Source organism: Chaetomium globosum, genomic scaffold, assembly GCF_000143365.1.
Source record: "Chaetomium globosum CBS 148.51 scaffold_5 genomic scaffold, whole genome shotgun sequence".
In the NCBI taxonomy this organism is placed as follows: domain Eukaryota; kingdom Fungi; phylum Ascomycota; class Sordariomycetes; order Sordariales; family Chaetomiaceae; genus Chaetomium; species Chaetomium globosum.
Window position 1 is genome coordinate 4,018,063 of NT_165980.1, and position 21,457 is coordinate 4,039,519.

Below are 21,457 nucleotides of genomic sequence, written 5' to 3' on the forward strand. Positions count from 1 at the left end.
GCATGGCCGGAAACCGAGGAGTGAAGAGCTTCTACCAGACTTTCCCATTCATAGGTAATAAGGGTAGGTACTGGTATGAGATGGATCATGGAAGCTTTCGAAAGGCACAATTCTCCCGTCTCCTCACCAGCTAAATATCAGGTATCCCAACCCCACCGAATCTCTCGCCAACCCAAGGCTTAGTTCGGGGTAAGCTTCAACAGCCGGCCGCTAGGACCATCTTCGATGACCCAAATAGCGCCGTCCTTGTCCTCGCGAATGCCGCGCATGCGCTTGCCCATCGAAATGCGCTGCGTCTCCTTGGCCGTGTCATCAGCAGCGATGGTCACGCGCACAATTGATTGCGAGCTGAGCCCGCTGATGACAGCATTGCCCTTCCAGCCGGAAAACAAATCACCCTTGTAGATAATCATACCGCCGGGGGAAATGACGGGCACCCAAAACGCCTTGGGCGCGGCAAAGTCCGGACGGGTGCTGTGCGCCGGGATGGTGCGGCCGTCGTAGTGACGGCCCTGCGACACCAACGGCCAGCCGTAGTTGGCGCCGCGCTCAATCAGGTTGAGCTCGTCGCCGCCCATGGGGCCCATCTCGACCTCCCACAGCCGGCCCTGGGCGTCCCAGTCGATGCCCAGCGGGTTGCGGTGGCCCAGGGACCAGATCTGGGCCTGAACGGCGCCCTGGCTGGCGAAGGGGTTGCCCGCGAAGGCGGTGCCGTTGTCGTAGAGCTTGATCATCTTGCCCAGGTTGGCCGTCATGGACTGCGCGGGGGTCATCTGGTTGATCTCGCCCGACGAGATCCACAGCGCGCCGTCCTCCGGGCTGAAGAGCAGCCGGCACGCAAACTGGAGCCCGCCCTGCGCCCGCTGCGAGTGCCGCCAGATGACCTCGAGCCCGGAGAGCGCGCCGCCGCCGTTGGAGTCCAGCGTCAGCTTGGCCCGCGCCACCGCCCCGCCCGCCCCGCCGGAGCCGCTCTCGGCGTAGCTGAGGTAGATGATGTTGTTGTTGGCGTAGTCCGGGTGCAGGGCGACGTCGTGCAGACCGCCCTGCCCGCCGTAGGCCACCGCGGGCACGCCGCTGACCGTGCCCTTGGCTTTGGTGGCTGGGTCGACGAGCCGGAGGTTGCCCCGTCGCTCGGTGACGAGGATGCGGTTGTCGGGCAGGAAGGCGAAGGCCCAGGGCTCGGAGTGGTCGGTGATGGGCGTCGATTTAAACGGTTGCTGGCGGGCGGCCAGGGGCTGCGGTGGGACGGCCAAAGCACCCGTCACCAACGCTAGCGCGTAGGTGATGGAAATTCCTAGATGCATCGTTTTTGTCGGCCGGGGTGTGTTGTTCCCCGGAGTATTGTGCGTTTCTAGGTAATCGAGAGGGAGGGTTCACTCGGTTGATCGATTCAAATCGCCTAATGGGGGCTCTTATGAGGGATGTCTGCCCAAAGTCTAGATAGGTACCTCCAGTCGGTATATGAATCCAAAGAAAAGGGGGAGCCCGAACAGCCTCTGGTCCACTTTCAGGCTATTCCCCGCCGTTAATGGCCGAATATATAAGAAGTCAATCATAGCATCCGTACCCTTTGACCCCGGTACTGGCACGGTGGAAACAAGTTTCCTTTTTCGTCATCATCCCCCGTCCCCTGTTATACGTCTACCCTCAATCGACAGGTTCGGCAAAGAGTAACCCTTGGCAAAGGTTCGGCAGGGCATTCATCCCACCCTGTTCGGACACAACCACTTCTCTGTTTCGACCACTGCCGACGCCAAGCAGCCAAGACCGGTCTGCGTGGTGGGATTTCCTGGGCATCAATATACTTCTTGCACCGTACGGGGGTTCTCGATCCGTCCCCGCCATCTTGGCCCCTTGGGGGTATGTGATATTCAATCGTTGAGTAGACCATACCTTGCTATACTGTCTCAATATGGCTTGGGATCTCCCTCGCCCTTGCAACTGCCGACCCTCCCACGTGAGAGTCCGGAACAGGCTGTACATATCGGCCATTGTATGGTGGCCGATAGGTCATGGCGTCATGCCCATTCATGCACACCCATGCAGCAACATATGAAGTTGGAGAATGTCATATTGGCCCCTTGTAGTGGAGGTTTGTGTCGGCCAAGTCCGACATCATGGAGGTATATTCAGCATAACCGTCTACCTGTAGTCTAGTCTATAGGTGGCCATCGTCGCCGGCTTCATTGGATCGGGGCCGGTCATCGCTGCGCAATCCATTTGAGAACCAGAGTCTCCCTCTGGTCCGGCTTGATTTCCGGCAGTGGTGATGGCCCATCTTCAACGTCTCCGGTGTCGCCACCCACCACATCAATATTGAACAACCAACTTGAATCCTCCTCGTCATCCCCCCCCCTCGGCATCTCCCAACAGCTGGTCTACCTCCTCATCCTCATCCTCAACCACTCGAAACGCCTGCAACATGGTCATATGCAAGCCATCCAAAACCGGCCTCACCTCGCCCTCATCCCCAGCCGGTCGCAAAAAGCCCCAGTGCCCCCCCTCGTACGCCAGCAGCTCCATCAACACAGCCGTGACTTGCGATGTGTAGTATCGCGTCGCCGACCCGCTCCGGGTGCGGGGCGCATCCGGTTGGCAGGCCACAAAACCACCACCACCACCGCATGTACTTGCCGTGGTGGCCTCAGGATTGCTCTCGGTCTCACTCTCAATCCACCTCTCGGACGGACCCAGCAGGGCGGCGACGAGGACGGTGCCGTGGCGGAGAAAGGCCTCCTTGAAGGCCGTGGTCCGCTCCCACTGGAACGGGTCCGGGTGGGGAGATTGTTGGAGCTGCTGAGCGTATTCCGCGCCGAGCAGGCTCGCGAGGAGGGTGAGGAAGGCGAGGCGGATGGGCGGCAGCGAGCGTATGTATTGCTGGCGGGTGAGGTGGGTTTCGTGGTCGATGGCTCTGGGGTCCTCGCCGGGTGCATGGTTGTTGTCCTTGAGGTGGGCGGTGGTGGTGGGTTTGTTCTGCTGCTCGAGATGCACGGATGCGGCGCAGTCGGCGATGCGGTCGGCTACTCGGCAGGCGTCTTTGAGGCCGTCGATCAGGCGCTCCATTTGGTCTGGCGGGAGGTTCTGGAAAAGGGACAGCCGACTGATGGTTTCTGTGAGTGGCCTGCCGGCGCAAAGACTTGTTGATGATTTGGGGTTGAAAAGGTCGTTGATCCGACGATCTCGCAAGTCTAGCTCGGCGGCGACGGCAAAGCTCTCGGGTTCCAAGACACTGCGGTGGGGGGATCCCATCCCCGGCTTGCCCGGAACAGTTGATGATGAAAGAAGCGCCCCGAGAGGGGGTCTCAGTATGGGGTCGTGAGCCATCCTTGCAAGCTTGGCCTTCACAATGGACCGTTCGTAACCCCTGATGAGCCGGTAGTTGGCTCTCGAGCTGAGCATAAGAGAGACCATGGAATCCATATCGACGTGCTCGGCGATGTGCACCGTAAGGTCATTGCTGATGAGAGCCATGTTGCGAGCCGGCTTAACACGGCGTCCTTTGTAGGTGGGATGATGTATAATGGGTATATTGAAGAACAAAGGATGAGGATGAGAGAGGCTGTCCAGTCGGTATTCGAGTCCTATTAGTATACCTACGGCAACGAGGAAATTGCAAAAACATAAAAATGACTCAATAACTGGAGGATGAGATGTCACGAAAGGTCTGAAGAAAGACGCTTATGTATGCGCGTACCTTGATGACCGTGTCCAGCAAGGTGCACAGAGTGGAATACAGCCTGCAGGTATATTTTCCGTCACGTCATCGCAACATTTCATCTGGTGTCTGTCTTATTCGGGCACCTGTGTTGTTGGTAGCAAAACTTTCAATCCCGTATACACGCACTAGGGTCTAGATCTCAGCCTTACGATAGCAATGGTTTGTCAGGTAATGTTGGGCTATTGGTACCAGACTTCTGCTACATGGACTGCTTGTGAATCCCTGCGCCCACTGGCCCCACCGGTCCGTAATCCCGGTATCCGAGATCCCCTCGACTCCCCCTTTTTGACTCGGACACCTTGATGGCCAGTACCCACATCGACCCTCTTGAGCTTGATAGCTCCGACTCTCCAACTACAGCGGAATGTGCGCTCTTCCGAAGAAGAAATTAGGTCATGGCATCGATGCCTTTGTTTATGTGAAATAGCAATGAAGAACGGGATTGGGACCGATGAAGATGTTACGAGGTGGGATGATGACAGAATGATAGTGGGGATGAGAGCGGGGTGAGAACATAGGTAGGTAGGGACACAGCTTGACCTTGTTGCATGAGCATGAACATAGGTAGGTACCTAGGTAGGGATCGTCTCCCTCCCTCAAATATATACTCGAATCAAGCCCACGGGACTCTGTATTCTCTCGTGGTCAACCATCTAACTACCCCAACCCGAGTTTCAGTTCCTGCTAATTTATGCCCCATAGTCTTCAACGGTGATGGTGTTTCGCCACCCGAAAAACCACCACAGCCACCTCACTCGCCCTTATAGTCCTATGGCTTTCCGTGACCGAAGGTCCCTGAGGCTCAGCCGTAGAGGCCCTCATTCGCCTCGGACGTTCTGTTGGGCTGCGTTGCATGCCCGCCCAGACAGTGACACCCACTCACACCAAGCAATCGCTCAGTTCCGAAGAAGAAATAGGGAATCTTGTGTGTGGTGCCAATTTCAGGGCGGTAGAATCCATGTTTCTGCCCCATAGGCACAAGGTAGGTAGGTAGGTAAGTACCTACCTAGCCCTCATCATTCACAGCCATGCCCTTCATGACCCTCCCCATCGCCATGATCATGGTCATGAGCCGCATCCTCGCTCCAATCCGGCCACCCATCCTCAAACAACGCCCGCAGCCTCTCCACCCTCTCCTCCTCACCCAACCCCACCTCCCTCATGACCTCTTCCCACGCCTCCCACTCCCCGTCCGTCAACAAACACGCATCCAACACCGCCGCCAGCCCCTGCTCATCCAGCCCCTCCCCAATAAACACAATCTCCTGTCTGCGGTCCCCCCACTGCCCGCCACGGGCCACGTCAAACGCCACCAGCCGGTCCACCTCGGCGTCCCCCGTCACGTAGTGCTCCCGCGGCAGCGTGCAGAACCACGGGCGCCCGCCCGCCAGCGTCAGCATGGCCCCCGCCTGCGACCACTCGCCCGCGCGCTGCGGCCGCGTCGCGAGCAGGAACTCGCCTTTGGACCGGAAGAGGCGGCGGAAGAGCGGGTGCGCGCGCTTGTTGCGGAGGATGGTGTCGTTGGGTGGCGGGCTGAGCTCGCTGGTGGTGGCGGCGGCGTCTTCGTCTTCTTCTTCGTCGTCGTCGTCGTCGTCGTCTTCCATAGCCGTGTTGGAGTCTGAGTCTGAGGCTGAGTCGCCTTCGTTTGAGTCGTCCGAGTTAGAGTCGGAGTCATCATCATCATCGGGAACTTCGAGCTGCAAAATGAATTTGTCGTGGAGGAGCTCGAACAGGCGCTGGGGGTGGAACGGTCTGGTGCGTGTGTAGACAAAGTTGCGGATGTTGTATTCCTCGGTTTCCGGCTTGGGGGTGATCACTTTTCTGCCATTGACCTGGTGATTGCATAAGCATATATTGCCAGTCTGGACGTGAGTGATATCAAGACGCAGTGCCCCTCGTACCTGTTGCAGCGTCATGGCGTGAAGATCCTGGAGCCATCCGTATCCGGTCTGTGCCCTTTCCAGGCTGAAGATGCCTGTGTTTAAGATTTCCCTGACCTCGAGTCTTCCGTAGCTGGCTTCGAGAATCTTGGCTCGATGATTCAACTTGCCAATCAAGTCCCTGATACGAACTCGCGTCTCGTCGTCGACCTACCAGCCGTAAGCAACATGGCATTTTTATCACCCACTCCTCGAGGACCCGACCGCCTACCAGATCCATCTTGTTAAGGACAATCACGTCAGCGAACTCAATCTGGTCCACCATCAGATCCGACACAGTCCGCTCGTCTTCCAACTGAACGTCATCGCGACGGGGAATGAGCATGTCGTCGGTCTCAAAGTCGTTATATATCGTGAAGGCGTCGATCACCGTGACAGTGGTATCCAAGCGGGCAAACTTCTCCAACCCGCCAGCGGCCTTGCTGTAAATCTAGTCAGCAACTTGTTCACCCAAAAGGACTGGCCGCACGCATCCATCAAGTCAGGACAGGAGGCGGGGGCTGAAAACCTCGGACACCAAGCACCCACTTCCCCCAATCAAGTAAGGTAGGTACTCACAGCCGCTCCAAGACGCTCACCATCTCCGCATCCAACCCCCCCACCTCTCCACCCGCCAGCGCAGCCATCTGCTCCGCCAGGCGCTGGTCAAAGGTCTCGGCGACCTGCTCGGGCTCGCTGATGCCGCTGCTCTCGACGACGACGTAGTCGAACTGCTCGAGCTCGGCGAGGCGCAGCAGCTCCTCGAGGAGATCGCCGCGGAGCGTGCAGCAGATGCAGCCGTTCTGCAGCGCGATGACCTTTGCTTGCGTCTTGGTCACGCGGTGGGTCTGCTTGATCAGCGAGGCGTCGACGTTGATGCTATGTAGGGCAATTGTGTGTTAGAGACTTGGGGCCGGGTCGATGAGGTTGTTGGCGATTGGAGAGGAGGGGGGAGAGGATGGGTTGGTGCGTACGCTCCGATGTCGTTGACGACGACGGCAATCCTGAGACCATGTTCACTCTTCAGAATATGCTGGAGAAGTGTCGTCTTGCCACTCCCCTATGGAGTTGGCATCCCACATTAGAGACTTCCAGTGCGTATGGGACAGCGGGGACAAGGTGACGTACCAGGAAGCCAGAAAGAAGGGTGACTGGAAGAGCCTTGGCTGGTACTGGACCGTCCCTTTTGGCTGGGAGCCGTTTCTCCTGGACATTCCAACAACCGCCATGATATGTGCGTTATCACAGGATATACCAGAGATTCAAAGTGCTCGCGAGCCATATAGTCAAGGGGAAGGAGCTAAGCATGGTTCTTGAGGTTCCTGAAATCTTTATACTTGGCCACACCTTGGCCAATATTGTCTGCCACGTCGGGGTCTAGCCGTCAAGGTGCTTGAGGAGGGGATGTCCTGCATAGAGACCCATCAGCACCCCTGGCCACCGTGTCGGAATAGGCGAGGTCGGCCCAGGGTGCTTTGCAACACCACATCTTCCATTGGCTCTGCTTCTCCTGTCGGTATCCCACCCGTCCCGAGATGCTAGACTTGCAGCTTTATTTTCCAGCTGCTTGAATTCTTGCTAATCCAGCACTTCCAAGTTCAACTACACGTATAACTTCAATGTTTGCCCTCACCAGCGGTTCCTCACTAGAAATCCCAAGCCAGCCTGAGTCAGGAGGGGCAACGAACACACGATGACCTTGACAAAGGTGTGGTAACCAGATTCCCACATTTCCAACACATCGTGGTTTGTACCGAGAGTGTAGAGAACCCTGATGGCTCAGCTGGGATGAGCTCAGAACCTGTCCCGGCCAACCCCCCAGCCGACTCCACTCCCGTTGCAACAACACCGACCACGGTTGAGCCTGAACCTGTCTAGGGCTCGCCCGGCACTCAACTTAAATCAGAAGCTGGAGTTTACATCTAGTTTGCTAGGTTCTCCATACATCACATAGATAAAGCAATGTACTTGTGCTACAGCCTTTCAGTAGTTACGCCCCTGATCTTTGACTGTTGAGCAAGGCACCTATTTGTACGGCGCCACAGACCTGAAGGAATGCCGGAATCCAAGTCCTGGTTTTGGCTTCAATCGTATACCTATCCGACGCAGCGTTATTCACGTACAACCCAGGCCGACAGCGACGGGGGGCCAAGCCGGCGACCAGAAACACTCCACTTCCTCCTTCCTCATTCCGCCACCAACAAAAACTGCAATTGGCTGTAAGGTTTTCTAACCCATGCCATGCATGACATTTCCGGATCTCGGGCCGCATGGATGCATCTCCATGCCATCTGCCGCTGATGGCCCCGAGTCGCCCCATTCCCCGCACCACCACTTCCATGGTTTTCAATGGTAAACCTGGCGAGCCTGGCTGTTGAATACTCTCGTTCAGATACCATGTGTAATGCAAAACCTGAACACACTCGAACCGGAAATAACACCCAATTGCCATTATGAGGATATCACTTTGCCATTGCCGACCCATGGTCAAAACATCAAAAGATGCAGGGGTTCACATGAGGGTCTTTGGGGGCCACCTTGGCCGTGCCGCGAACAAGCATCCTCCCGAGATCAGCTTACGAAATCGAGGGGAAGGAATGATACCCTGGTACGAATAATTAACACAGATCCTTGATCAATCCTTCTTTCCGGGACTTCACTTTTTTTTTCCACCTCGTTTACTGCCCCTGCCTTCTTTTCAGTGACATGTCACGTCGAACCCCATCCCATGGCCCCGGGGGTGCACGACTCAACCCTATCTGACTTTGCAGGTCGTGTACCCTTCTCAAGCCTGGAAGCCCCAGGACACGAAGGGATAGTCCGCATTCCCACAGCCTAGGATGCGCGACCGTGGAGTCGCCTTCTCCAACGGTGGGTCCGAAGATCAAGGCTGGAAGCTGTACATCACCTCGCTGGTCACCATCCTGGTTGCCGGCCTATTTGTGATTGCAAGGTTAATCACAAGGCTGGTAAGGCGGACCCTTGGATGGGATGATGCCACCATTGTCGTCTCCCTGGTAAGCTCCTTTTAGCCCGACATGTCCCATGAAATCCATCACGCGGTTTGCTAACACGCCGTCCGCTCGAGGCTTCCTCCATCGTCCTGTCCATAGCAATCCAGCTGGCCGTCATCCACGGCTATGGCATGCACAGGGCCGATCTTACCCGGGCAGAAGTAGAGGGTGCCCTGAAGTGGTACTTTATCGCCCTCACGCCGTACAAGGTGACGGTATGCCTCAACAAGGTCTCGGTCATCTTACTGTGCCTGCGCATATTTGTGTCCAAGAATTTCCGTTCTGCCGCCTTCACTCTCTTGTCCGTCATCGTCGGGTACAGCATCGGCAGCATCGCCGCCACCATCTTTGAGTGTGCCCCGATCCAAGGGGCATGGGTGCGGGACTCGGGCGCAACTTGCATCGACTCGGAGAAGTCCTGGATTGCGTATGCTGTCTTGAACATCACAACCGACGTCTTGGTGCTGGTGTTGCCGGTTTGGCCCATCCTGAAACTACACCTGAGTTTACGCGATCGTTTGCTGCTCTGCGGAGTCTTTGTCATGGCCGCCTTGTGGGTGCCCCTATTTCCTTATCTACTCCCCCCCCCCAGAACCACCACCCCCGACTGCAAAAGAAAAGATGCCAAGAGACAGCAGAAAGACGCTAACCTCCCTCCTCCACCAGCGTCACGATTGCCGCCATCCTGCGCACCACATCCGTGCACAACACGCCCAAGAACCGGCAAGACCCAACCTACCATTTCGTCGACCGCGTCGTATGGACCCTCCTCGAAGCCAACCTCGGCATCATCAGCGCCTGCCTTCCCATCCTCAAGCACCCCATGACCCGCCTCTTCCCGCGCCTCTTTGGCACCACCACCACCACCACCACCATCGCTAACAGCACCAACACCAACAACAACAATAGCAGTAACAACCCCCCCACCACCACATCACCAAACCGCCACCCCAACCGCAACAACAACAACAACAACAACCACACCCGCTCCCCCAAATCACGTTCCACAAACCTACGTTCCTGGCGCCACTCCTTGTCACGGCACCAGCCGGCTACTGCTAGCATCTCGGGGCTGGGGCTGGGGCCGCGGGCGGGCAGGAACAGCGACGAGCATCGCATGGTCGGGGGGATGTCGCTCAAGGGGAGCAGTAGTGATGATGTGGTGATGGTGGAGGTGGAGTTGGAGGAGAGGAGGCCGGCGTCGGGGTTGGGTTTGAGTTTGGGGGCATAGAGGGTTGGCGGGTTTGGTGGGGGGCTACGGAAGATGGGGGTGGGGGTGGGGGCGGGGAAATAGGTCACCTGGGGTTGGGTCTGGGTCTGGGTCTGGGTCTGGGTCTGGGTTGGGGAGGGGGGGATGATGAATAAGGGCTGGAAGGGGGGTTGGGCGTTTTTGTTTTGTTTGGGCTTGATGGGTGCTAGGTGGGCGGGGTGTGGTAAGGATGGAGGATATTACCTCTGGAGTCTAGGTACTAAATGGATCCTTAGGTTCTGTGTGAGCATCTATCGTCTAAACACGGTCCCGTGTAATCCAGCTGAGTTGTACTAGTTTACTGTTTCCTCCGTAGGAAGGACCTTAGAGACGGCTAGCTACCCGGGGCATCTCCCTTTCTCCCTAGCCCTACAAGCGGAACAAGTACATACAGAAGGAAAGGAGCACGCTCCAGAAATGCACCGCATGCGATGCACGTAAGTGCCGGCTGCAACGCAAGAGTTTGCTGATATAGCCAAGCCCAGACACCCGGTCGAAACGGATGAACCATGGTAGCGGACACAACCCTCGCACCTGGCGAGCCCTTCATCCATTCTAAAGAAACCAGGTGCAACCAGAGCGCGGAGTACACAGTAGGTACATTATCTATATACACAAACGCCGAGAGAACTTGGCACGGTGGCAGTTGATCGCCCGCTGGTCGTTCCTACGAGACTCACCATTTGTCGATGAAGAACAATGAACCCCGCACGAAACGGCACTCAAGTCTGGGACTCACATAACCATATAGATTACTTGGAGATTTAAATCCAGATTGTCTGGTGATCGGGGCGTCTTGGTCTTGAGTATTTACCCGACAAGCTCCGGATGGAACGGTGCGTGCCCCTGAAGAAACACGACCATGGCGCACCCGCATTTCGGGCATATGTATATCCCCATCCCATATCCATCTCCTTTTGCCTCCCTATCATACCAAAGACTCTACATCAACAAATAAGTCTCTCTCTCCAAAATGCATCTCCTCCCCGCACTGACAACCGCCGCCCTCCTGGCGCCCATCGGCAGCTTGGCCGCCCCGGCCGGCGACGCCGCCTCGGTGCCCCAGTTCCAGCCCCTGTACGCGCGAGAAAACCTGTGCAGCCTCCAGAAGCCGCCCCAGCTGTGCACGCCCGACCCGTCGATCACGGTGGAGGAAACGGCGCGCCGCGCGTACCAGTTCTACCGTGCCTTTGTGGTGGATGGCGATCCGAGGACCATGTTCTCGCTTATTGATGATGTCTATCTGGTAAGTCCTTTGTGGTCTTTTGGGGTCGGCGTTGGGTAGTGGTTGGCATGATGCAAGACTGAGACGGTGGGATATCAAGCAACACAACCCCGGATACGCAAGCGGCCCGCAGGCCATCTGGCCCCTTTTCTGCAGTGGGCGCAAGATCGGAACCGAGCAGGGCACCAGCTGGTGTTTTGATGCCAGCACGAACATGTCGTACGCCCGGTACTCGACTGTGGACAGATGGCGCTGGGTGGGAGGGTGTGTTCATGAGCATGTAAGTGAGATCGGTTGATCCGGCAAAGATGAGTACGGCGTGCTGGGTAGGTACTGACGTGTTTCTAGTGGGACCAAGGGGAGAGGTTTCCTACGGATGGCTGCTATAAACTGCCAACAAATGCGACGGGTTAGTTTCAGGGGCTGGGTGCCTAAGGGTGTTGTTGACATCCGTGGGCAGGTGTACGGTAAGGCCAGTGCCAGCTGGGAGAATCGATACAGGGGCGGTAGGTCACTCGAGTGCCCATGGTGTTCTTCTTACAGAGTATCTCCAAGATATCTCCAGTACCAAATATATGATAGCCAACCGAATTGATCTCGTTTACGATTCGTACTGTCACAGAGCATTCTACTGTTCCTTCCTCGCCCGGATACCCCAGCTCGTACTTGTACAGGGTCGCCTCGCTTGGTTGAGATGAAGTCGAGGACGGAATTATCACGAGATGCTTATCCAAGGCGATCGTGGTTGACCAGGGCGGACTCGGCCTTCTTGAACGATACGCGCACCATGGTGTGAAGGAGCGGCTTGTCCGGGTCCAGATCCGGTTTCCCACCTACGTGTTCGGTATGTCCAAGGACTGGGAAGACGTGACCTGTTTTCTAATTCACCGTTTCCCTGCTGATGATGATCCTTAGCAAGACGCAGACGGCAGGACACAGCTTCACTGGGCATGTGAGCTTCACTGGAAGATACTCCCGGCGCTTATTAGCACAAAGCCCAAGGTATGGCTGGACAAGAGGAGCAACGCCGGCCGAACAGCACTCTCCATTTTGTTAGACATCGGGGCGGATCCCAACTTACCGGTCCATTCTTCCCTCACGCCATGACCTGATGGCCGGGTCTACGTCGTGACGATCCCGTCAACAGCAGCACTCCCTAAAACATTTTCGATAGAGACGACTAAGACAACGCGTTCGTGGCGCCGCGTTACATCGGGGGACCCGCTGATCCCTGAGCTCGAGTCAGAAGGGAGGAGGGGAAGAGCTGGGCAAGCCGCAGAAGGGGATAACCAGAAGAAAATGGATGTACACTCTGACGTGTGAATGCTTCTCATCTGGAATGACGGCGGGCATCTTCCGTAGCCCAGGTTTTTGGGTTACTTGCAGAACGCATGTCGGGTATGAATACTTTCCTGCATGGGAAACATTGGGGGCCGGGAGATGGAACCACGAATCCGGGGGCTCTGTCAAATCAGAGGAGCTGTCTACGTCCATCTACGTAATGCTATACTACGTAAATGCCGGGCCATAGGCAGATGGGGAAGGTTTCGCTTGCTGGGCAAGCTGGGGTCTAGGCCCGTCGAAAAGCCCGTCGAAAGCCCAAAGCTCATCTCGATAACTCTAGAGACTGCCTCGGGGTTAGCCTTGCAGTGCCTCGCCTATCACTTGGCCCCTTCACATTGTCTGGCGTCTGGGTCGGACACAGCCACCGTCTCTTATGAAGAAGGATTCTGGAATGTTTCGGTGGAGAGACGTGACCTCCATGCGCCTTTTTGTGCTGGGTTGTTTGCCGATCCATCGTGGAGCGATTGACGTCATACGGGATTCTCGAGAACTGTTGGGTTCGAAACTACCTTGCCGTCAAGGAAAGGTTTGAGAGTCGGATCAAGCGTGCCGTGTTGTGGCATTGCAGTCGCGAGTGTCGGGCTGTTTGCGGCCGTGTTGCATTGGATAACACATGCGTCCATGCCTACCTGCGTGGGTATTGTGGGTATTATTGAACCGGGTGGTAAGCCGAGGAATCTTAACGGGCGATGTTGTTTCGCTCTGTGGCTTGCATCATGTCATTATTTTTCCGGACTAGGAAAGTCAGCGGGGAACTGAGTGCCACGAGACAGAAGCCGGTATTTCCGGGCGGGCACTGCCGTGCAACAACAACCGACGGAGATTCAAGAGCCATCAAAGGCACCAAGGCTCGGCCAGGTAAACACAGCCCCGGAGAGGTGACAGCGGACTGATCAAGCGGCAACCCCCAAGCCCGCCCGACATAACCCAATCACCCGATTGTTTCTCATCGAGAAGCGGATGGAGCGAGATATTTTTGATAGGTAGGCAAGGTAGGTATGAGGTACTTTCGTCGTCGCATTTCGTCGCATAGGTACGGATAATTAGAAAGGCGACTTCTTACACCAGACGGAAAAGTGATGAGGTTTACTTCTGGTCGTGGAACTCCAAATGAAAGAAAAAAAAAGACGAATGCCGTTTGCAATATTTCACATTTCCATTAGAATTCCAGGCTCCCAGGTTGGGACACAGCCTGCAACCCCACCCAACCTCACCACCCAGGCAGTACCCCACAGTGTCCCGTCGTATCCACCGTATTGTCTGGGCGCTGGCTTGGTTGGAGGCTTGACCAATCAATTCTCCCACCGGCCGGCGTGGGGACGGGCGCTGCACCCTGACGGATTCTCAGAAAGCCCTTGCAGCCCTGCACGCGTTGATGCTCCATCACCCCACAGGGCACCCGCCTGACCTGGGAGCTACCCTGAGCTGCCATGTTTCGCGCTCCCGAAACAACATAAAACGAGGCATCGGCCCACCACACATCCGATCGATCCATCACGCTAGCATTTTCCAACCATCGGGAACTCGAAAAAACTCAACGGATTGCTACCATGAACCACACATCAGACGACCAGGGCTCCTCCAAGGGCAAGGCCCCCAGCTCCGGCAATGGCGGTTTCCGGGCCCAAGCAAACATGAAGGTCGAACCCCCGAAGCCCGAGGACCTGCAACGCAGCTACGCCAGCATCGTCGAGGAGGTCCACTATCCGGGCTGGTATGGCGCCATGATCAACTGTCTCGGCGAGGTTATCGGCACCCTGGGAGCCATTCCCTGCTGCATCTGCTGCCCCAACCCCTTCAAGAAGGTCAACCAGGGCAACGTCGGCCTCGTCACCAAGTTCGGCCGCTTCTACAAGGCCGTCGACCCCGGGCCTCGTCAAGATCAACCCACTGAGCGAGCATCTGACGTCTGTTGACGTGAAAATCCAGATCGTCGAAGGTGCGTCTCCTCTCCTCCCCCGCTTCCACCTTCCCATCCATAGTTTAGACTAAACTAACGCCCGTTCAACAGTCGGCCAGCAGACTTGCATGACCAAGGATAATGTGACTCTACACCTGACAAGTGTCATCTACTACCACATCGTCTCGCCCCACAAGGCCGCTTTCGGCATCTCCAACATCCGCCAAGCCCTAATTGAGCGGACCCAGACGACGCTCCGCCACGTCGTGGGCGCTCGCGTGCTCCAGGACGTGATCGAGCGTCGGGAAGAGGTTGCCCAGAGCATCGGCGAGATCATTGAGGATGTCGCCACTGGCTGGGGGGTCCAGGTCGAGAGCATGCTCATCAAGGACATCATTTTCAGCCAGGAACTTCAGGAGTCGCTCTCCATGGCCGCTCAGAGCAAGCGGATCGGAGAGAGCAAGATCATTGCCGCAAAGAGCAGATGTTTTTTTTCTTTGCAACACCCCACCCCCCCCCCCCCCCCCCCACCTCCCAAATAATAACGCCGACAACTAACCCACCGATCAGGTCGAAGCCGCCAAGCTGATGCGTCAGGCCGCCGACATCCTGTCGTCCGCGCCGGCCATGCAGATCCGCTACCTCGAGGCGATGCAGGCCATGGCTAAGAGCGCCAACAGCAAGGTTATCTTCCTGCCCGCCGCCAACCAGACCATGCCCAACTCGGCCGCTATGAACGCCGCTATCGCCAACAACAGCGACCCCTTTGCCGAGGGCAGCAGCTCCGCCGAGCATGGCGGCGACCCGGGCTTCCAGCAGGCCATGAACGCCAGGGTGATTGAGAACATCTGAGTGGTGTTTTTCTGAGCGGAGGGGAGAAGCCACCCCGACGCTTAACCATTCGTTGCGCCACACACACACAAACACACATGCACCCGCACACTATCGGTTCTAATCTTCTCGGCGGGAATAATCTTTTCACCACCGTCTCATTCATTTGCGATCGATTCCTTACCCAACACACGCCCTCTTCCCCGGGACCACGCGGATTTATTTTGAGGCTTTTCTTTTGATACCACATAGCAACTATACCCCCCAACACACACTGCTGGGTCTGGCACGGTAATGACATATTTGGCGATCGCGCACACGACGGAGGTGGAGGGATGTGAGAATGAAGGGAGCCGGCACGAGGGATACCCTGTTTTTTTACTGGTTTTCGTTAGGCGGGATGGGGAAGTGGGAGGGATAGGGGGGGCCTGGACTGACTCTCGGGCTGCTGATGGATCTCTGTTGTTGCACTATTTTTTGTTTGGCTTGTGAAAGTACCTGGCCGGTACATACCCGATGATACCACCCTCGTTTGTGTTTGCAAATCTGTCCCGTCCCTGCTCACACTTGGGAGCGAGTGATCTGTGTTTGTGTGCTGCGCTTGCTTCTGGCGCTCAGAAGCCAAACAAGCCCAACTTGCCATACCGCGCAAGCAACATTTCCAACCACCGACCACCAGCCACCCGCAGGAAGGCGAATTCGCGAAGCATGGTATCATGAAGTCCCGCCCTATCTTTCCATGCTTGCCATTATTCGCCCTGTGAGTGAGTTAACCACACGACGAAGGAGCACAAACACAAACACCAACAACCTCGATGGAGACCATTTTGTCAAACCCATGCCAGGGCGTACCAGAAAACAAGACTCGCCACCAACGCCCCTCCACCCTCCCCCCTCACCGGGTGAGCGAACCGACCACGAAAGCCTCGTACATACAGACAAGTTTTGCAACTAACTGGCTTAGTAGCACCAGTCGCAAAAACCAAAGTTGACGGACCCGGAGAGCGACAGGCGAGTGCTATCAAATTACCAACCACGCCCCCTACCCAAGCCCCACTCCCCACCCCCCAACGCCAGGGGGTGAGCTTCTGGGGGCTGTCGGTATGGCTGGTAGGATGGCTGGCGGGCGAGATGAGCCGGCGTTCAATGGGCAATGGGACAGATGTCGGTGGAGGTAGAGAGATGGGCAGATATAGCTTCTTGGTTCACGAAGGCAGCACAGAGGTCCAGGCAGTGGTGGCATGGTAGGGTATCTCTTCTTCTCAAGCCTGTCTCTCCGTCCTAGTCCGTCCTCTATAGAACACGGGTATCCATCATCAGGTTTCTGTGTGCCGCCCCGTCCCCTCTAATCATCGAACCCCTCAAACTCATCTCCACCCCCGCCACCACTACCAGCCGCCTGCGCGGCTGGTGTTGGGGCCTCAGCATTCCTCCTCCGCACCTCGGCAATCATCTCATCCAGTTTTCTTTGTTCCTCCCGCTCCGGTTCCGTCATGTCGCCCAGGCGCTGGGCCTCCCTCTTCCGGCGTTTCTTCTCCCGCCTCGCGGCCTTGACGTCCTCGTGCTCGTGCTTGCCGCTCCACGCCTCGTTCTTCTTGCGCTTTAACGGGTCCGTCGCGTCGCCGCCGCCACCGCTCGCGCGCTGCGCCTCCCGCGCGGCCTTTTCTTTCTTCCACTGCTCGAGCTCCGCCAGCCGCTTCTTCTCGCGCGCGCCGTCCCGGAACGGGATGCTCTCCGTGTCGATGGCCAGCCCCAGCGAGCGGTCCAAGCCGCGGACCTCGGGCATCTTGGGCAGCTCCAGCAGGCCGTAGCCCTGGGCGAGGTCGGCCCAGTCGAGGTCGGCGACGCGGAAGATGGAGGTGGCCTGGTGCTCGATGTAGCTGCGGGCCCAGCTGACAAAGGCGCGCTGCGCGAGCTGGTAGATGTCGCGGTCGGCGCGGGCCTGGGCGCGGATCCGGGACGAAGCAAGGTCGGCGTCGGCGGCCGTGACCGAGACGGGCGGCTTGGCGAGCGGGCTGATGGGGGTCTGGCGCACGTCGAGCAGTTGCACGTAGCCCTCCTCGCGGCCGGGTTGGAGCATGACGACGGCGAGGCCGCGGCGGCCCGCACGGCCCGCGCGCCCGCAGCGGTGGATGAAGACCTTGGTGTCCGTGGGCGGGTCGTGCTGGACGACGAGGTCGACTTGGGGGATGTCGAGGCCGCGGGCGGCGATGTCGGTGGTGAGGAGGACGGTCGGGGAGGCGGCGTTGACGAAGCGCTCGAAGTTCTTCTCGCGGACTTGGGGCTCGAGCTTGCCGTGGAGGGAGACAATGGAGAAGCCCGGCGGGAGGATCCCATGCAAGACGCGGGCAAAGTACTTGACGGCGAAGCACGTGGAGAAAAACACGATGGAGCGGGAGGGCCGGGGCTCGAGCCTTTCTAGAAGCTGGCACAAGGCTGGGATCTTTTGGCTTGCGGGTGTTACGATGTAGGACATCTGTAATGACATGGGGGTCTTCCTCTCCTGAACAATGCCGCCATCTCTCAGGCTCTTCACCCGCACGGTGATCTTGTGTGGGTACAGCAAGCCCACAGTGATAAGTCTCTCCACCGCTTCACTCAGCGAGGCGCTGAACAAGCCGGTGCGGCGCTGTTTCGGGAGGTAGCCCAATATCCGTGTAAGCTCTTGGGAGAAGCCGAGGTCGAGCAAGCGGTCGGCCTCGTCCATGACCAGGACCTCGAACGAAGAAGAGGGTGCTTTGACGTAGGGGGTGGACAGCAGTTCTGCGAGCCGGCCGGGAGTCCCGATAAGGATGTTTGGCGACAGACGGAGAAAGGTGCTCAGGTCTTCGGCAGCTTTCGTCGTGCCTCCGACTAGGAGCTGCGGCACAACCACGGGTTCCGTTGTCGCAGGGCGCTTCTCGTCGCCCTTGGCGTGCGGCAGGAGATGGGCAGATGGCGCATGGAACTTGAGGAAGGACACGAGGACGTTGTAGATCTGGGACGCGAGCTCTCTGGTAGGGGAGATGATGATGGCCTGAACGTGGTGTCTCTTTGCTGGGTCTTCGGATCGTAGAAGTCTCTGCGTCGCAAATCTGATGAGCAAGGCAATCAATCAATCACCTCGGGCGGCATAATCGCAGGCGCACCCACCTCTACCACCGGTATCAGGAAAGCGAGTGTTTTCCCGCTCCCCGTGACTGCCTCGACAACCACATCCTTGTTCCCACGGAAGATGTCGAAACATGATTTTTGCACCGGCGTGGGCTGCTCAAAGCCCATTGACGAAAGGTAATCGAGGATCCATGGCGCAAGACTCGGAGTGAGGGCACCCCACGACCTGGGCGTCTTCCGAGCGCGGACCTGTTCTGGCGGCATGGTCGGTGCTGCGACTTCCAAGCTGATGTTCCCCTCGATGCAGACGAGTCGGATGGATCGCCGAAGAAAATAAAATGCCACTGGAAGCCGTTATCTTATCTGCCCAGTGGCTTTTGGATGTAACATACCGTATTACATGCGTCCATACCTTGGCGCTTTGCCGTGTCGGTAGGTAAGGTAGGCTCGTAGGTAGGGTACGCCCTTGCTAAAAAACAATTGTTACTAACGGTTACTAACCGTTTAAAATCCGCTTTCTTGAAGCAAAAAAGCAGTCTGTGCGTACACTAGGTAGTTTATCTAGGGGAGTTAGGTGACCCAATTAGGAAGGTATGACAAAACAGGCAGTATTTTCCTAAGTGTCACGGCACCAAGCCTGACCTGCTTGGGTCACGTGGGCAGCAGTATCTCCTCTCCGTTAGCGTCCCCTTGCGAGAGCTTCCTCTCTCCTCATCGCACAACTCAGTCATTAGCCAGAACCTGACCCTGTCCCGCGACTCCCCTGACCACGCCCCGTGACACTAAGACGATTCGCACCCACTGTTGTACTCTGCTGGTATAACTAGAGACCTCTCCAATGCCCTCGAATTATAGTACACGAATGTCAACGTGTCTGCTTTTTCCTGGCTCAACTTATTCCGTACCTTGTTGTGTATGAGGTTTTGATAACTGAAAGAACGCTCTGACGGAACGGAATTCGCCAAACAGTCAAATAGTCGAAGAGCAGGCTCAACCAAGATGCAGCTTGGATTTTTTGCGCCAATGGCTAGCCAATAATTGGCGGGCTCGAGGATCCAACCTTCTGCATCATTGGGTGTCTGGAAGATAGATGTGACGGAATTGCATTAACTGGATCCGAATGTCACGGGCGTTGTCTGGGGTAAAATGATGACGAATCTCTGAATCGATCAATCGAGCCATAGTGAGGCTGTTCGCGGGGTGTAGAAGCGACAAAAAATGGCTGTTGCGGTGGTGATGGGCGGCGTGTCAAAAAAGCGGATTTTTAGCAAAGTGGTTTAAAAACCGCTTTTTTGGCAAAAAAGCGGTTTTTTTCTACTCGTAGGTAACCTTGAAAGGCTGAATTCAATTGAAATTACAGTGTCTATGCAACAAGAGACAAGATGCGCAACTCTTGACAGCAACCGCTGTTCGCACCCGGGCCCCTCCACTCTCCAGATCTGAATCTCCAAGTTTGAACCCCTACGAACCCCAATTTCCTTCCCCGCTCTCCTATCGCCCACGCCTTCTTCCCCTCTGGTTTTATTATTCCATCCTCTCGACATGTCTTTCCACAACTTCACCTCCATACCCACCTACCCATCCCATCTACCCATCCCACTTACCCATACATTGCCTACCTACCGACCTACTTGTAAACATACTTGCTTTATTCATCTCGGCCTGCTGTTTAGCCCATAGCTCTTTCGCCTTCCTCTGCTGCTTGGCCCGGAGTGCTTCTGCCTCCTTTTTCTGCTCGTCCCGTAACTCTTTCGCCTTCTTCTCTTGCTCGGCCAGTAAGTCGTTCGCCATCTTCCGCAGCGCTTCCACCTTTTGCTTCTCGAGTTTTCTGACCCTGGCCGTCTTCCCCCGTCTCCGACCCCCCTTGATCTCCTCTTCGGCCGGCAGCCCCGCCTCCCTCCTGACCTCTCGCTGATACCTCTTGGCACGGCGTCGTTCCACGTCCTCCTTGAAGTGGTCCCGTGTGTACTTCTCGGCCTCGTTCCCGGCGTAGACCCAGGGTGTCACGACAGACATCGGAGCGTGCTGAGTGAGGACCTTGCCGTTGCCCTTGTCATGGAGTCCGATGTCCACCAACATGGGATCACAGACAAGCTGCACTGATGGCAGCTCCTTATCGTCCCGCGGACGTCGAAGCTCCGGAGGGTTAAACAACTTCATCTGTCCTTCGTCGAACGGGAAGCCCCAAAGCTTATCCGAGTCGATAGGGGTGAGTCGGAGACTGCAGGTCATTTCCAGGCTATGGAAGCAGTGCTGCACCCGGAGCGCATAATGGAGCACCATCTTGAGATGGTGGCTTATGACGTCTGCTTCGTCGTGCTCGTCGCCCTTGGCCTTCCAGTCCGCATCATGAACCAGGTTTGGGAGCCTAGTTTCGCCATCGACAAGGAGCTGACGGATGGATGTTTTGCAGTGCGCCATTAGGACCGCCGCCGTGGCAAACTCTTTCTGTCCTAAGCCCATCCGGACAAGATGGTCGGTTATGCGACGCCATTCGTTGAACTGGACGCGGCAGATATGTTTGCGTAAGGCGTCGTCCGTGATAGTACGCACAGCTAGCGGGCCGCGTGTCAGAATGTCTTGGTACAGTCGGGAGGCGCATGTACAAGTCGCAGCTTACGTTGCAAATCCCTAGCATGGGTTCGTACGCGCTCCCACACTGGGGAGCAGCACGCGACGTCGCCGTCGGGCGATGCGGTGTTGCTTGAGAAAAAGAAAAGGGCTCTCTCGACATAGCGCCATATCCAGACTTTGACAAGAGCTTCTTGGTGTCTGGAAAAGTCGGACTTCCAAAGCTCCTTAGCCATTGGGGACCACGACTCCAGTTTCTCGCGAACGCCGAGGCTCAGATCATGCCAGCACGCGAGGCCGTCATAGTGTTCGAGCATTTCGGCGGTGGCCTGGATTCTTGCCACCAGCTCAGCCCACGCGCCATTGCCGCGGAAGAACAGAGTGTCCAGGGCTGGCCCATTTGGGTAATTCGTCAGCCGGTGATGGTAGCGAAACCAGTTCTCGCCGCTTATTCTGCAGCACGTCCTATTGCATTTCACACTGGGTGCAGAACCGGCGCTTGAGTTGGGGATCGGATGGATGGCCTCAATATTCCCGTCGCCAATCGTTTTGTCCGGTGGCTGGTTGCGAGACATGATGTCCTTGTACGGAAG

At 56.8% G+C, this 21,457-nt stretch overlaps 8 protein-coding genes across 8 annotated transcripts; 2 read left to right on the plus strand and 6 right to left on the minus strand.

The window, feature by feature from the left end:
• Window positions 1–179: 179 nt before the first annotated feature.
• Window positions 180–1,304, minus strand: CHGG_08149 (uncharacterized protein; the record flags this gene model as incomplete). Its single annotated transcript, XM_001225804.1, has 1 exon — window positions 180–1,304. The coding sequence occupies one exon, from the start codon at window positions 1,302–1,304 to the stop codon at window positions 180–182; it is 1,125 nt and encodes a 374-aa protein (XP_001225805.1).
• Window positions 1,305–2,158: 854 nt separating this feature from the next.
• On the minus strand, window positions 2,159–3,471 carry CHGG_08150 (uncharacterized protein; the record flags this gene model as incomplete). Its single annotated transcript, XM_001225805.1, has 2 exons — window positions 2,159–2,278; window positions 2,458–3,471. The coding sequence occupies 2 exons, from the start codon at window positions 3,469–3,471 to the stop codon at window positions 2,159–2,161; spliced, it is 1,134 nt and encodes a 377-aa protein (XP_001225806.1).
• Window positions 3,472–4,734: 1,263 nt separating this feature from the next.
• CHGG_08151 (uncharacterized protein) lies at window positions 4,735–6,866 on the minus strand (the record flags this gene model as incomplete). The annotated part of the gene is made up of 5 exons (XM_001225806.1): window positions 4,735–5,550; window positions 5,620–5,745; window positions 5,813–6,080; window positions 6,217–6,516; window positions 6,766–6,866. The coding sequence occupies 5 exons, from the start codon at window positions 6,864–6,866 to the stop codon at window positions 4,735–4,737; spliced, it is 1,611 nt and encodes a 536-aa protein (XP_001225807.1).
• A 1,449-nt stretch (window positions 6,867–8,315) lies between these two features.
• CHGG_08152 (uncharacterized protein) lies at window positions 8,316–10,454 on the minus strand (the record flags this gene model as incomplete). The annotated part of the gene is made up of 5 exons (XM_001225807.1): window positions 8,316–8,573; window positions 8,803–9,201; window positions 9,391–9,529; window positions 9,664–10,019; window positions 10,293–10,454. The coding sequence occupies 5 exons, from the start codon at window positions 10,452–10,454 to the stop codon at window positions 8,316–8,318; spliced, it is 1,314 nt and encodes a 437-aa protein (XP_001225808.1).
• Window positions 10,455–10,873: 419 nt separating this feature from the next.
• CHGG_08153 (uncharacterized protein) lies at window positions 10,874–11,539 on the plus strand (the record flags this gene model as incomplete). Its single annotated transcript, XM_001225808.1, has 3 exons — window positions 10,874–11,146; window positions 11,226–11,405; window positions 11,474–11,539. The coding sequence occupies 3 exons, from the start codon at window positions 10,874–10,876 to the stop codon at window positions 11,537–11,539; spliced, it is 519 nt and encodes a 172-aa protein (XP_001225809.1).
• Window positions 11,540–14,019: 2,480 nt separating this feature from the next.
• CHGG_08154 (uncharacterized protein) lies at window positions 14,020–15,221 on the plus strand (the record flags this gene model as incomplete). The annotated part of the gene is made up of 3 exons (XM_001225809.1): window positions 14,020–14,344; window positions 14,481–14,855; window positions 14,947–15,221. The coding sequence occupies 3 exons, from the start codon at window positions 14,020–14,022 to the stop codon at window positions 15,219–15,221; spliced, it is 975 nt and encodes a 324-aa protein (XP_001225810.1).
• Window positions 15,222–16,545: 1,324 nt separating this feature from the next.
• CHGG_08155 (uncharacterized protein) lies at window positions 16,546–18,557 on the minus strand (the record flags this gene model as incomplete). The annotated part of the gene is made up of 2 exons (XM_001225810.1): window positions 16,546–18,261; window positions 18,333–18,557. 2 exons carry the CDS (start codon window positions 18,555–18,557, stop codon window positions 16,546–16,548), a joined length of 1,941 nt encoding a protein of 646 aa, XP_001225811.1.
• Window positions 18,558–19,462: 905 nt separating this feature from the next.
• On the minus strand, window positions 19,463–21,439 carry CHGG_08156 (uncharacterized protein; the record flags this gene model as incomplete). The annotated part of the gene is made up of 3 exons (XM_001225811.1): window positions 19,463–19,482; window positions 19,937–20,848; window positions 20,914–21,439. 3 exons carry the CDS (start codon window positions 21,437–21,439, stop codon window positions 19,463–19,465), a joined length of 1,458 nt encoding a protein of 485 aa, XP_001225812.1.
• Between the last annotated feature and the right edge of the window lie 18 nt (window positions 21,440–21,457).